Source organism: Vidua chalybeata, chromosome 8, assembly GCF_026979565.1.
Source record: "Vidua chalybeata isolate OUT-0048 chromosome 8, bVidCha1 merged haplotype, whole genome shotgun sequence".
In the NCBI taxonomy this organism is placed as follows: Eukaryota; Metazoa; Chordata; class Aves; order Passeriformes; family Viduidae; genus Vidua; species Vidua chalybeata.
This window is the reverse complement of record NC_071537.1, coordinates 8164661-8179284: the sequence shown is the minus strand read 5'-3', so window position 1 is coordinate 8179284 and position 14624 is coordinate 8164661. Positions and strand designations below refer to the sequence as shown.

Here is a 14624-nt window from a genome sequence, read left to right as displayed (position 1 = left end):
TTGCATGATGACATTACAGTGGGACAGCCACTGCCTGCTGAGTGCAGGCTGGCTCTGACCCAGAGCCAGGACAGCTCTGATTTGGTGACAGCATGGAATGTGGGTAGCTGCATCCTCAGCACATCTCCTGATACAGACACACTGTCTCCAGCTCTCACATCACAGCACTGGCTGTTCTTTGGCATCAGTGAAAATGGCCTTTTGTTTGCCATGCCAAGCAAGGAAATTATCTGATTCTTCCATTATATACATGCAATCTGAGTATCAGATGCTCTTATACATCACACCCATAAGAGTAACAGGACCTTCCAGACTATGGAGTAATCCTTAGAAGAACTGAGGCAAGTCATCTCACTGGGAATATTTTGCATTTAAATGGGAAGAACACCAGAAAATGCACACTCTCCAGACCACGGGATGAGCTAGATGACCTAAAGGATCTTTTCTCTCTCTAGGAGGAGCTTTGTCACCTCCAAACTTGTACAGCTTGGGCCATCTAACTAGACTCCTATTTTGTAACAAATTCTGTGACCAGGGCTACAAGACAGACCAGGTGGGCCCTGCTCCCAGGCATCACTGAAGGACCAGCACATCTTCAGCATCCCAAGTGAGCCCACTTGACAGAGCTTTGCTACCTAACAGACTGGCTCCCTGCGCCAGCACCCTGCTCCTGCTCCCATCACTGTCCAGGCTGTCAAGTCAAGCCAGCAGAATAATAACCTTGTGAAAAGTCAAGAGCTGTCTGCTGTCTGCTCTAGAAGGGGAACTAATGCCAGAGATGGTGCAGGTGAGGAGGTGGGGTCATGAGTTTGAGGAGAAATAAACTCCTCAGCCTCAGCAGAAACAAATTGTTACTAGCAGGATACTTCACAAGGCAACTGTGCCAAAGAAGCCTCACTGCAAATTCACCTCCTGCGTGCAGCCACCAAAAAGAACCAAGAAACGTTCTTCAGGTAGAGACCCATTTGTTCTTAGCCTACATAGGGCAGTGGCACAGAACAAAATGAAGGTCAGGGGCTGGATGTAGACTAAAGCTGCAGAAATAATGAGCACCAATGACACTTTGCTTTCACACTGGGGACTGCCAGCAGCCCGTGGTGTGGAGCCAGATGTGTTTCACCACGTCCCCAGGACACTGGCCACGCCACAGGGCTCTCACTCCACGCGCGTGTGCAGCAAGCGCAGAGACCCAGCCGTGCTCCAGCTGCATTTGTTTGGCCAGCTGCAGTGCCACAAAACACAGCTGCATTGATCAGGGCCGTCACCTGGCTCCAGATGAAAGCAGCTCAGTAGCAGGAATCTGGCCATCCCTGCTCTGTGCAAGTGGAGCCAGCCCAGTCACCGAGCGGGGTCTGACCGCGGCCGCCTCCTGATCCAGAGCGCTGTGAGAGGTGACAAAGGGGATGATGCATCGAGGCAGGGTGAAGAGCAGGCAGCACAGATGGATTATGGAGCCTGACTTGAGGCCAGGAGATCCCAATTTTCATCCTGGCTCCACCTCTGGCTTGAGCTGCGCTGCAGGAAGTTTTTCCCCTTTCTGCTTTGTCCACATTGCTCATTATTCCTATCGCAATAGGAATGATCTTACCCCACCCCAGTCCTTTCTGATTTGAGGAAAACTCTTGGCAACCAATATCAGAAATGGTTTTTTTCTCCCTTCAGAAAAGTCTCCACACTTCATTTCAGATGTTTATGGTTTTCATTTTCACATAATATATGCTATGACTGATGTGTCAAAGCCATCATAGCCTAAATCTTCAGGTTTTATTTCTAAATGCACTATAAAGAATTGCTCCCTGCTACTGACTGAGTCATCTCCTCTAGATCAAAGCCTGTCCTGCTCAAACTGAAACAAAACAGTTTGGTATTTGACTCTTTCATCTAGAAGCCAGTTCTGTCTGTGCTAAGCAGCACCTCCCTTTCCATATTCAAAACGGAACATTTTCCTTCCTTCTGTCAGTATGATGGCAGAGCAGGCCTGCACATTTGTGAATAACTAACAAAAAGCAACTGCATGAATGAGGAAATGCAATCGTACAATCAATGGGTGAAAGAAAATTTGAAATTCCATCCCAGAATCTGGGATAAGCAAGCATTCCCATGAGCACAATTTCATCAGAAGCTGGAAAGGCTTCAGCCTAGAGGATCAGAGAAGGTGACAATGCCCTTGCTGAAGTGTTCACAGATGATTTGGCTACGTTTTCATAGAGCATTCTCCAGTGTGGTAGAATCTCCTCATCTTTCATGGTCCAAATAACTAACACAGTCCAGACCCTGGTCTGGAGCAAGGGTCAGCCACGTCAGTGCTATTAGGACCTGGAATTCTGAGCATGTCTGCTTGGCTAAGGAGTTGTCAGCTCTACATCCCTCTTCTATAACAAATCAGCTTTAATTACATTAAATTCAAAGGTACCTTTTTCACTTGCACCAGAAATACAGTTAGGTAACGTATCACTAAAAACTAGTAAAACTTGCAGTCAATCCAGTGTAAATCTTAGACCCAGTCTGATCGTTGTGGTCAGCCCAGTGACACCAGGAATTAATTTGGCCCTTCCCACCTCATCTAAATGTGGGCCAACAGACATGCATGTTTATCAGGAAAAACAAGAACATATGCTGGAAACAGAACATTTCCAAAAAATCCTCAATCCGGCATGGGAACAAAAGCAAACTGCAAAGATTTTGTAGCTAACCAGAATGTCAGAGTGACATTGTCTGATCAGGGTTAAATGTTAGAAGAATACTTTAAAGACAGCACTGGATCATCATCCAGACCTACACATTTTTAATGGAGACACTGAGCAGCCAAAGGTGTAAGAATGTGTGACCTGGAAGTGGTACCCAACAGTCCAGATAAGTGGCTCTTATCCTGGTTTTAGGGAAATGCTAGTTCCAAAGGGACAGCCAACAGCCTACATTAACTACAAGGATGGTCCATTTTATCCCCTGCACAACACTAATAGGACATCCTATTTATGATCTTCAGTCCCTCTCACACAATGTGTGCTCAACACCCATCTATGCTCCTGTCAGTCCCTATGGCTTTGGCATTTCTGTGGGAGCTGTAACTGACCATCACAAGAAAAAAAGACTGACCATAGCTGAAATGGTATCAGCAGCAAATGGAAAAAAAAAAAAAAAAACCTCCAGCACATAAGCTTAGGGGATGCCATTATTTAGGCCAAAGAATTGAAGGAAGGCTGACGTAGCCAATCCAAAGAAACACGAATGTGAAATCCTGTGCTGTTCAACACAGATTTCCAGCCAGAGTCAAACCTTGCCTCTGGGTGCTGCCCCTGCATTTCAGGTCATGCTCTGGCTGGGCTGCACTCAGCAGAGGTCGAATGTCTGGATGAACCTGCCCTCTCCCTTCCTACAGCACTCCAGGTTTTTCAGCCTCAACATTGCCCAGAGCTTGCTGCCTTTATTTCTAAGTATAATAAAACTGTCACTGCTCTTTTGGTTTAAGAGCTCCAGTGAACTATCAGAATTAAAAATAAATCATTCTGTTTCGGGGAATGCTGAGCCTCCTGGGTCTAGAAAGCATTTGTTTCTCTTCTCAGCCAGACGTGGGAATTCAGCCTTTAGGATAAAGTATGGGAATTTTGATTGCCATTTCACTTCCCCCCACGCTGCCAACTCCCATTTCAATTTCCAGAAATAGATCTCGTCTACACTTAGAGAGCATCTGTTTGAACAACCTGATAGGAAAACTACACTCACAGAAGTTAACTAGTGCAGGATGCCAACAGGCTCAGGCTTCAAGCACCTGCATCCTCGGCCAGGTCTGCTCTGCTTCACACACTGCAGTTCACACTGGCTCAGTATAGACCAGTGTAACCCATATAAAGAGAGTCCATCAGTATTTTGGCATGTACTGGTGATTAAAGCAAGAGCCTGTTGAGCTGAGCGTGTGACAAACTGCCATGATCCAAGTGCCCAGATGACAGACCACGTCAACAGCGTCTCCAGAGCTGTGGATCACAGTCAGAGACGGAATTACAGTTCAATATCCCAGAAATCAAGAGTATATGCTGGCATAATTAATAGACTTTGTGATTGATTTGCTGGTGAATTTTCCTAGAACCAGACCTTGGAGTTCACATGGACTCAAACATATGCCAAACCACACTTGGAGCATTGATAATTTTCTGACACACTTTAATCAGTTACAGGGTCTGCACAGAAATGCATTAGGACAGCCAACACCAAACAAGTCAATAATTCTTTTCAACACCTGGAAGACAACCTAGTTTCCAAGAAGCATCATCTCATGAGGGGGACAATTTCAAAGCTCTAGCTATAGCAAATTAAACTGATGTGGCATATAGGCAACTAGATAATATCATCAGCTAACATTGCTCATTAGAGAAAGGCAGGAGACACTGTGCATGGATTTGTGTGTAACACAACTAGTAGAGAGAAAATGGAATAAAGTTGAAGCAGTAATGAAAATCTGTGTTTATACAAAATAATACCATGCTTTACTCAAGAATAAATCATTTACAAGTGTTGCTTTCCTTAATAGTTTGGTAGCTGACTTTTGTAGAAACAAGACAGGCCCTTGCAAGCAGAAATTGATTTTATTATGAACTCTTTAGTCTTATGATTACATAACTTATAGACAGAATCCAGTAACCCTTGATTAGGAACATCATGAGAAGTTCAGTCCTCATGTCTTCCTACAGCTTTTTCACAGCCTGGCTGAAGGAGGTATTGCTGGATGAAGTGGTGGGTGAAAGGTGAAGAAGCTGCTCTGCAGATATGACTGACTTATTCCAGAGGTCACTGGCTTTTAGGTCACTGTGACCCTGCACAGGCTCACCAACAACTGCATTCAGCTCTGGCACAGCTGCTCAGAGGAGCAAGACACAAGTGTGGAGCACAAATAGTGGTGTGGGAGAAAACCAAAACCACCCAAAACTGTCACATGCACATTTCACTGGTGACTGCACAGCTCTGGGGCACTTGTGACCATCTTCCAAACTCTGGGGCCACTTGTGACCGTCTTCCAACGAGACAGGTGAGGTTGCTGAACTCCAAAAGCACCTGCAGGCCCAGCACTGGCTACACCTAGAGCCCCAGGCACCAAGTGCAACGTGCCCCAGATGAGGTAAACAACCCACATGGGCTGAAAAAATCCAGGAGAAAAAGCACGTAGCCACCCTGCTGCCCAGCAGATTCCAGACCCCTGCAGCAGGGGATGGTGAAGCCAGAGCCACCCTGCCACTGTGTCCCCAGCTGTTTGTGAGCTCAGGCCTGGGGAGGAGGGCTCCTGACCACTGGAAGCAGCCAGGCTTGCCTGGCACCTCCACTCAGACCTAGTGTATACAACTTTACACACAGCTCACACCTTGGCAAAAGAGATGCACCCCTGTGCATGTGTACTGAATTCCCATCAGGGAAAAACAAAACCAGGCTGTGGTTGGGTGAAATGAATGCACATCCCACCCCTCTGCCCAGGTAACCACAGCAAGGTAAAGACAGTTCAGCTGCTTTGTTAACTGAGCTCAATTAGTCTGAGTGTTCTCTTCTCCTTTATCACATTTCAGCAGCTACAAGATCAGGCAATCCTTTAGCAGATGTGGAACTGTACACTACAATCTCAGCTCTCTGCCTGATGCTGCATTCCCCAGAGCCATGGAGAAGCCTGAAAAGCATGACAATAAAAAGAGCAGACGTTCCCACTGTTCAAGACTACGTGGCACATTTTTAGAGACTGCAGTAGAACACAAAAGATCCTTGAAGATGCTGGGTTTATAGAGAGGAGACAGGATGTGTTCCCCAGCCAAGCAGCCTGGATGAAGCTGCTGATGGGATGGATGGAGCAGACAGCCTCCAGCTGTCACAAGCCACTGCTCAAGTCCGGGCTGGCCACATCTCCACTTTTAAAGTCAGCCCCAGCTCCCAGACTTGTGATGTTTTGCTACCACAAGTGTTGGCCCCCTAACTGCTGCAACCACGTACCTGTTACCAGCAGGCTCCAAAAGGTCTCTCTGCATTCTACTGATTTCAGCTCATTCACAGCGGGACCATCAGAAGTCAGAGCTGTTTGGCACTGGGACTGTCTGAACAAATACATGGGTTCCTTCCAGAGATGACAAACTGACAGTGCTACTGGAAGGCTGTGGGGCTGCAGCTGGCTTGGTTGCATTCCTCAACAGAAGAAAACCCCAAATTTCACACACACTTTGGGAGGACTTTCAGCAAAAGCCACTTGTGACATCATGTGACCTTGTGCAAGTCAGGTTCTCTGCGAGCCAGCTCATTCTTCCCAGCCTTAATATTTGTCATACTCTGCAGTGACAAATAGCAATGATGAGATATGCAGAGCGACTCTGGATCAGAGATCTCTTTGCAGATACCTTATCTCATCTCACAGGAGCTGCACACACACTTCCCCTCGCCACCTGCCTGGGCTGGCTGCCTCAGAACACACACAGGCTGCAGGACAGAGATCCTCTCCTTGCAGCAGACCAAGACTTGCTCCCCATCTCACTCAGTCCAAGAGGGAAGGGCTCAAGCATGAACTGTAAGAATCTCCTGGCTCAGACCCACCTCATTCAAAGCACTGCTGCCAAAGTGTTATGCAAACTTCTTCAAAAGGCATCCCAACTGCTTAGCTGCCACTCTACACTCCAACTCAGTGCCAGCTCTGGAAAGCCTCATTAATTATTAGCAAAATTGGGAATCTAAAGATATTTTTTAAAAGATTCAGTCTCCTACAACACAGAAGGAAGTAAAAAAAAACCTCACATGCATCACACCAGTGCTGGGGGTAGCTACTGCTCCTCATTATCTCTGGAGGAGATTCCTACCCTCAGAAGTAAGAAGCCCACAGGCTAAACTGCCAGCTAAGACTTGTGATTCTCTATTTCCCAGGCTTTTTCTAAGCTTTGTGCTATACTTTTATCCTAAGCAGATCCAAAATGTAAAAAAGAAAAAAAAAGATCAGAAAATCTTTAGGCAACACAGAGCACAGTCCACCCAAGGAGAGGAAATACTTCTATTAAATTGCAAGTAGCCAAGTCTGTATGTTACGTGGGAGTTTCAGTCTAATCCCATAATTCTGAGGTATTTACTTCCAGACAGAGCTGTTTACAACCAAAGACAACATTGCCATGCCTCGAAGCATCCTCAGGCTTGCTTTCTATGGAACTTTGCCCACGGAGAAAGCGATAGGTCAGCAGAGGGGAAATGTATTTTAATAAGTCCTGGCCCTTGTCCTTTGAACTTCAGACCAACCCAGCACATTTCCCAGGCCTATGGCAGGAACTGCCCCACTCTCAGCTTCTCAAGCAAGGGCTGCTCTGCCAGCCTGGCCCACCAGCCCCAAGCCAAAGCACTGGGTGGCTGCAGCCCGGGCTGTTCCCTGTCCCAGCTGGGCGCACCGCGCCAGCACCGCTGCGCTGAGCTTCGCCAAGGCCCCCACTCCTCTGGCCACCCTTAGCAACTCCTGTTTGTTTTGGAGGTTTTTCCCTCCTAAAGCTCTGCTCCCTGGATTCAAGTAAATCTAGTAATTTTATTAAAAAAAAAATAAAAAAGGAACGTCAGGTACCAGGGGATTGGCGGCTTCCTACTGAACACTTCTGAACAGATTTTTCGTTTGTGAACTTCTACAGTCATTCCTCCAGTTCACACAAGGTACTGTAGCACACAGCAAGAAGTTCCCAAATTGAATCCCTCTTCTTCACAGGGCAGCATAGCTCTTACAATGGAAATGCCTCCTCTCAGCTACTGCCAGGGAATTTGCCAGTTCACTGACATTTCTTCCCAATCCACCACCACCCCAGCAGCTCCAGCCCAGAAAGTGGCTGTATGAACACCTGCACCAGCACTTCCTTGGAACAAGACCCTGTCAGACACATCTCTGACCCAGAGCTGGGCTGACAGGCTGCAGCACAGACTGGACCAGTCTGTCTTGTCTGTTGACCCAAAAGAAAAGCACAAATGACTCAACTTCCATGATGAAGTAAACAATAATATGCAGGTCATCAAACTGGCTGTGTGACTGTAGGATCCCAGTTCACTTGCTGGGTCTGAATCTGTGCTTCAGCCAGACAGCTTCAAAGAGGAACACCTATGCCCTGGGTGCACATGCTCTGCATCACCTCTGATCATAGGTGCACCTCTTATTTTCGGTTCCCCAAGATGTCCCCTACAGCTCTGGGCTCTCTGGTTGCTATTGCCTGAAGATGCACTTCCCTGCATTACATGAATCCTGCCTTTCCACAGGGTACAGCAAATTAGAGTTTACAAAGACTTCTCTAAAGAACAGCATCCCTAATTTCCCTTGATCTAGGGAGGATGGTTGCAAGGACAGCATTGGCCATTGATGAAGGAGCTTGGGATTCGGGTCCTGAATTTGCCATGAAATCTTAAGGGATTCAGACAAGTCACTAAATCCTTCATATGTACTGTATGTTGAGATGGAAACATTGAGGAACAAGTATGCAGCTGAGCAGGTTTCCAGAATTCAGATTTTAAAGCCTGAGCTGCTTTGGTGCACAGCCCTGCACAGCCTGGGTGACACGAGCTGCCCAGTTGCCTGCTTGCCCCCAGCCCTCCTTGCTGCTGGGAGCTGACAGAGCCAGCCATTCCCCAGCATAAAGCAGTACAAGCATTTTTGCATAGACACTCCCTGTGTTCCTGGCTGTGGGCGTTCAATGAAAGCCATCAGTGAGAAGCCAGGAACAATACCCTCATTCAGGCAGTGTCTCCAGTCCTCAGCCGGGCACTCAGAGCCAGCTTCGATAGAGGTGAAGGTGTGGGGAGGAAGGGGAACGAGACTTGCTTACATACAAAGGCAAAGGAAGAGCTCTTGCCCTGTCTAGAGCATTCCAAAAGCAGATGCCCAAAGGCTCAGAGCTTGTGAGCTAGCTTTTATTCTCTTTCTTTCTTCCTTCTTTTAGGAAGAAAGCTTCTCTCCTGGCTTTAGGAGCAAGGCTCTTGGCAATTTTGGTGGTGACACAGATGGGGCACAGACCCCAGAGCAGCAGAGCTGCAGGGGTAGTGCTCCCCTGCTCTTCACTGCATGGATCCCTGCCCCTTACTCTCAAGCGATGGAGCCAGCCCCAGGGATCATTTTGGGGTAGCAAAAGGAGCACCCCGAACCTGGCAGTTCCACGCACACCTCCCAAGGGCCATCACTGCTCACGGAATGGGGCTGAAGCCAGCATCCCTACAGCCCACCTGCAGTGAGCCTGTCCTGGTGTGGGGAGCACTGGAGACCCTTGTGTGCACGTAATTCAACTCAGAGCATCCTCCTGTGCCCTGTCTAAACAAGAAATGCAGCTGTGCTAGAACAGACAGAAGTACTGTACTGGCACAGGTGGGATGGCTTGGAAGGGTGGGCATGGCAGATGTTTGAGACAGGCTGTGGTTTCAGTGGCAGAAAAAAGCATTCATGTCCTCAAGCCTTGCAGAGTAAATAACTCTGTACTCCTGCTGCCTACTCCCCATTCCATTCCCCAAAACAAACCAGGGTCCCTATCACATAAGTGAGAGTTACTGTGTATGTTATGAGGTTCTGCATGACACTAATTTTCATCTGCATTTAAAAGAAGGCTCAGCCCAGCAGCTGGAAGTTTACTGGGTTTGGCTCAGAGCAGTACATTGCCCTGCTTTCTCCAGCTGCCACACCAAGACAATGAGTTAAACACAACAGCTGTGTGGACAATCAGCTGTGGAGAAACCACATATGTCTGCAGACAGACCAGATTTTGTTCATATGAATCAATCCATTTCCAACTCTGATTACCAACAGTTTATATAAAGCACCTCAGATTGTTACCAGGGCTCATGTCTTTCATTCATGTCTCCACTTTTCAGTCTAACCCCAAGCATATCCCTTTGTATGTGCAGGAACATGTGGAAAAGGACACGTGCCCTAGTCCTAAACAGACCCAACCCCTTTCCCCTCCCAGTTAAAACATGTTAGCTTAGCAAGCAAACACTTCTTTCTACTAAGTCACCATTTTACTCCTTATCAACACTAACCTGTTAAGTTAAGAAGACAACCTCTCCTTCAGAGGCAAACAATGTTCATCTCCTTGGGGGAGAACTGCAAACACTTCCAAAGACCCTCTGACAAGGAATGTGAAGCTTCAATCTTTGCTCAACAGAGATAGTAAAACATGAATGCCAACACTTCTCTTTGAAGAGCTGGGCTGGAAGTTGGTCCGATTTCCATTTCAGACCTCTAATACATTTAAAATGCAGTAATTATCTTACCGAAGTCTCCACATTCACATCACTTAAGATTTTAGACTATGAGCATAGGGCTGCATCACCCATGACTGCAGTGACAAGGGTGTCAGTCTGAGAGGACTTGACAGAGATGGAGGGTAAATGAAGGTGTCCCCAACACACCCCTCAGCAGTAACAGTGCACTCAGAACCTCTTCCCCTCCCAAGGTCTGCAGATGGTTGGTCACAGACCAGCCAGCCATGTCTGACAAGCGTGGTAAGGAGCAGGCAAGAAGCCATAAATGCCCCTAGAACAGGGAGCACAAGTTGGGACGTTGCCATATTCAAAGGCAAAACACATGGGAAAGGGGTGAGAGCACTCACAGGAAACAGAGGAAAAGCAAGAGCAAGAGACCAACAGCTCTGTCCTTGTCACTACAGTGACCACCCTCGGTCACACTTGCTCTCTGCAGGTCTCCCTCTTGTCCCCTTGGGCTGTTGAGTCTGTTGCTCTTTATGGCTCACACACAATCCCTAATCACAGGGAGAAGGCTCCTTTGTAAACAGCATCTTCACCAACAGCAGGCATTCTTTAGGGCAGCCTGGCAGGAAAAAAACCAACCCCTCGTGCACATCAAGATTATCCTTCAGAGCTTCAACAGCCTAAGAGGCGTCAAGAGGCAGCAGTGTGCCCCTGTGCAGCTGGGCTTGCAACCTCATTTGCAGTGGCTGGGAAAGGAAACCCATTCCCAGAAGAGTTTCACAACCTCTCCTTCCCTTCCCACCGTGCAAGTCTAACAGCCCCAGCTCTTCCCACTCCACTGGTGCCACCCTGCCAGTCACCAGCCCCAGCCTCCCACCCCACCTGGCTCTGCACGCTCCACCCAACCAGATTCCTGTGGCTGCTTCACCTGCCATTGAAACAGCAGAGACACTTGCACGTGCCACCTCAGAGTCTGGATTACTGCACATCCCTGCCTGTGTTTAAAGGATAGATGCTGCTGTTTGCTAATGCTTGCAAATTTAATTTCGTAAGCAGTAGGACAGATTTTGTAGTCAAATTCATCAGAACACCAATTCATTGCTCAACACTCCTCTTTGAGTCCATCCACCTCTATCATTACAGGATTTTCCTGCACAAGCACTCTGCCTGGCTAGTGGCAAGGATGAAGACTTCCCATAGCAAGGCATCAACAGTTATCCGCACCAGAACAGGCACATATCCCCCGTGCTTGTTCATAACAACCCACTTGTCTGCCCTCTCCACCTGCTACTCAAGGCTCCCAACTCCCACATGCTCTCCTCCAGCCCAGCCTTCCCCCACGCCTCACCAGCTCCAGGTGACTCCAGTCACCCCCCACACTGGGGACACCTCCCATGCACTGACCCAGCTGCGCTGTCACCTGTGGCTGCCCCACAGGGCTGGTAGTGCTTCATTAGCACCCCTGCTCCCACACCAGTCAGCACCAACACAAAAAAGCACTGGCAGGGCTCCACCATCGCTATTTATTCATCACACATGTGCAGAACATCCCCGCTGCTCTGAGGGAGCAGTGTGCATATTTAAAAAGACAATATACAAAACATAGCTGAATCTTAATGAATCTACTGCTTTGCTACTGGAACTGAATGGAATTGTGCAGACCCTGCCAGGATAGGAAAAAAAGCCAAAAAAACCAAGCCAACTATACAATATTTGACTTGTAATATAATCCTTAAGATCGCTTTTGCAGTGTGTTATTATTGTGCTTATCAGGCCCGTAAAGCACCAGTTGTAAGGAGGAAAAGGATCAAAATGCAACAGGCAGCACAGTGCCAGCCCTGTCAGAATGCTAAAGCATTGCACAGTGAAAAAAACACACAGTCCTGGCAAAAGTTAACTTCACACAATATGATTAGTTAACTTCACACAATGTGATTCCTCAACATTAGGAAATGCACTATTAGCTCAAATGCATCGGCTGAGGTCTCAGCAAACCCTTCTCGTTTGACAGTAGTAAGTACAAATTTGGTCTGGCAGAAATACGTTTGTTTAGTACCAAGTTCCCCATTTAAATGTTCGAGTTCCGCGAGGAGGACAGCAGTTACAAGGAGAGACCCATTTCCTGTCAACAGGTAAGATTTACCGCAGACTTACTCCGTGCTACACAAGGCGTGGATCCGCCTCCTCCAGGGGAGGTTTCTACACATCAGCAGGAGCAGAAACCAAAGAGCGCCCGCACGCATCCGAGTGCTCCGTGCCCGGGCACCTCATCCCACCTCTTCCCGCCTCAGCTGGCAAGGAACGCTCATGTTTGAAAAGTGTCCAGGAGTGCCCATAGCAGCACGGTGCTGAGATGTGCCAGTCTCGGTGCTCATGACCGAGCAGCATCACACAGGAAGCGCCAGAGCCATTGATTGAGGGGAAATAAATGGGCTGTGGGTGACAGCCAGCCCGGATGAGACTTGCCAGGGAGAACGCTGGGAGCTGCTCACCTACCCTCTCCCTAACCACCAAAAACTATTTGCGTTTAGAAAACAGGACACTCAACGTCGTTGCTGTTCATCCTGGGAGGGTGGGAAGTCCACGCAGATGGGCAGCTTAGGACGTAAGACGGAACGGGCAATGTCAGACAACTGAGCGGCTCCAAAAAACCGCAACAAGCCGCTGCTTTTAAGTGGCAAAAAAAAGGTCTCGATCTCCGGATCGGATAAAACGTGAAATGTTCCACATCTCTCTCCTTCTCCTTCCTACCCGGTGCCCGGGGCAGGTACGCAGGGACTTCACATCCCCGGGTGGGAGCTGCCCGCGCTGCCCCGCAGCTTCCCCATCGCTCCCCGCACCCGGCCCCACGGGCGGGCACCGCTTCCCCTCCATCCCCGAGCTGACCCCGGCCCCGCTGGCGGAGATCATCTCCCCTGGGAGACAGTTCCCGTCCCCACCATCCGTCCGCCTTCTTCTCCGCGGAGCGGGACCCCCGTCCTCACCGCCCGGTCCCGCTGGCGGGACAGCCCCTGCCGGCCCCAGGATCTGGGCTCGGCCCGCACTCGCAGGGACCCCCTTCCCCGCAGCTGATCCCGGTCCCGCTCTCGGGAGACATCGCCTCGAGAGCTGTCCCCGCATCCCTCCGCCGCTTTCCCACGCGGGGGGACAGCATTCCGCATGGTCCCGTGTCAGCGGGTCTGTCACCCCCCACAGACCGCCGCCCCCGCAGGTCCCCAGAGCCCCGCCGGCGGTCCCCGAGCGAGCCTGCCGCGGGACACGGACACGCGTGACGCCCCCGTCCCCTCACCTTTGTACTTCTCCATGGCGATGAGCGGGACCGCAGCCCAGCGACTCGCGGGGGCTCCGGGACACGAGGCCGGCCGCACCGGGCTCCGCTCGCAGCTCTGATCCCAGCAGCGCCGGCTGCCCCGGCCGGCCCGCGCCGCCCCGCCCCGAGCCGCGGAGCTGGCCGGGATCGGCGCTCGGGGCTGCGAGCGGGACCTTCCTCTGCCCCGCGGAGCTGCGACCGCCGAGCCGGCCCTCCCCGGGACCTGGGGCCCCGCGGCGGCCGCTCCCCGGGGACAAGCGCCGGGCTGGGGGCCGGCGGCAGGAGAGGAGGGCACCGGGCGCTGGGATGAGGCGGGGAGGCGGCTCCCGGGGATGCCCCGTGTTTGGGATGCTCCTGCGGATGCCCCACTGGCTGCAGTGCTTTGGGCACGTTCGGAGAAAGGCTCTGCTTATCCCCGGACAGCCGTGCGTGGTCCCGGTGCCACGAGCCCCGGTAGGAGCCTGCCAGAGACCTGCTCCCTGCTCCGCGCTGGGAAAGTTGGGTTCTCCTTCCACCCCGGGGTAGCTGTATCCCGGAGCCACTGAATTTGCCAATTTCTTTCCAGTGATTTCATTAAGGCTTCCTGATAGGACCTGGCTCCTGGACAGAGCCAATCTCACAGGAATGTGTCCCTCTCCTTGGGTTGCAGTGACATTTTTGCCTGACTTCTGCCATGGCAGCCAGAACTTTTGTGTCCAAAGTGCACAGATGTGCACACGTGGAGAAGTGGGCATCCAGTCTGACCTCAAATACGAGGTACAAGTGACAGTCTGTCCTCAGGCTAAAGTTTTGGAGATGCTGAAGGAATTTAATGTGTATATCAATAGTGAGAACATTGAAAGTAACAAATGGTGAAGTCTATGAGGGTTATAGGGGAAATTTTCTCTTCAAAATTAGCATTGGTGTGGGGACAAGACAACCTGCCTATTACAGAGCCTTTATAGCAAGAGGTGAGGCTAAGTGCCTGACCTGGGTGTGCAGCTCCACTGTTTCTGTGGGAAAATACACAACCATTACCTAGAAAATCAACTGTTCTCCTTGGTACCTGTTAGATAAAGCCAACAGAAAGCTCACAGAATCCGTATTTCCCAGTTTTTGGACCTGTCAGCCCATGAACCATTGACATCCATGGGCCAAGGTAGCC

General features: G+C 49.8%; 1 protein-coding gene across 3 annotated transcripts in view; it reads right to left on the bottom strand.

Annotated features, from left to right (window-relative positions):
* The window catches only part of AFAP1L2 (actin filament associated protein 1 like 2), a 65472-nt gene extending 51902 nt beyond the window's left edge, over positions 1 to 13570 (bottom strand). For all 3 annotated transcript variants that reach the window (XM_053949252.1, XM_053949250.1, XM_053949251.1), the window contains exon 1: positions 13460 to 13570. In XM_053949252.1, the coding sequence (XP_053805227.1) occupies positions 13460 to 13475 (16 nt within the window). In that variant the 5' untranslated portion in view covers positions 13476 to 13570. The remainder of the gene's footprint in view (positions 1 to 13459) is intronic.
* Between the last annotated feature and the right edge of the window lie 1054 nt (positions 13571 to 14624).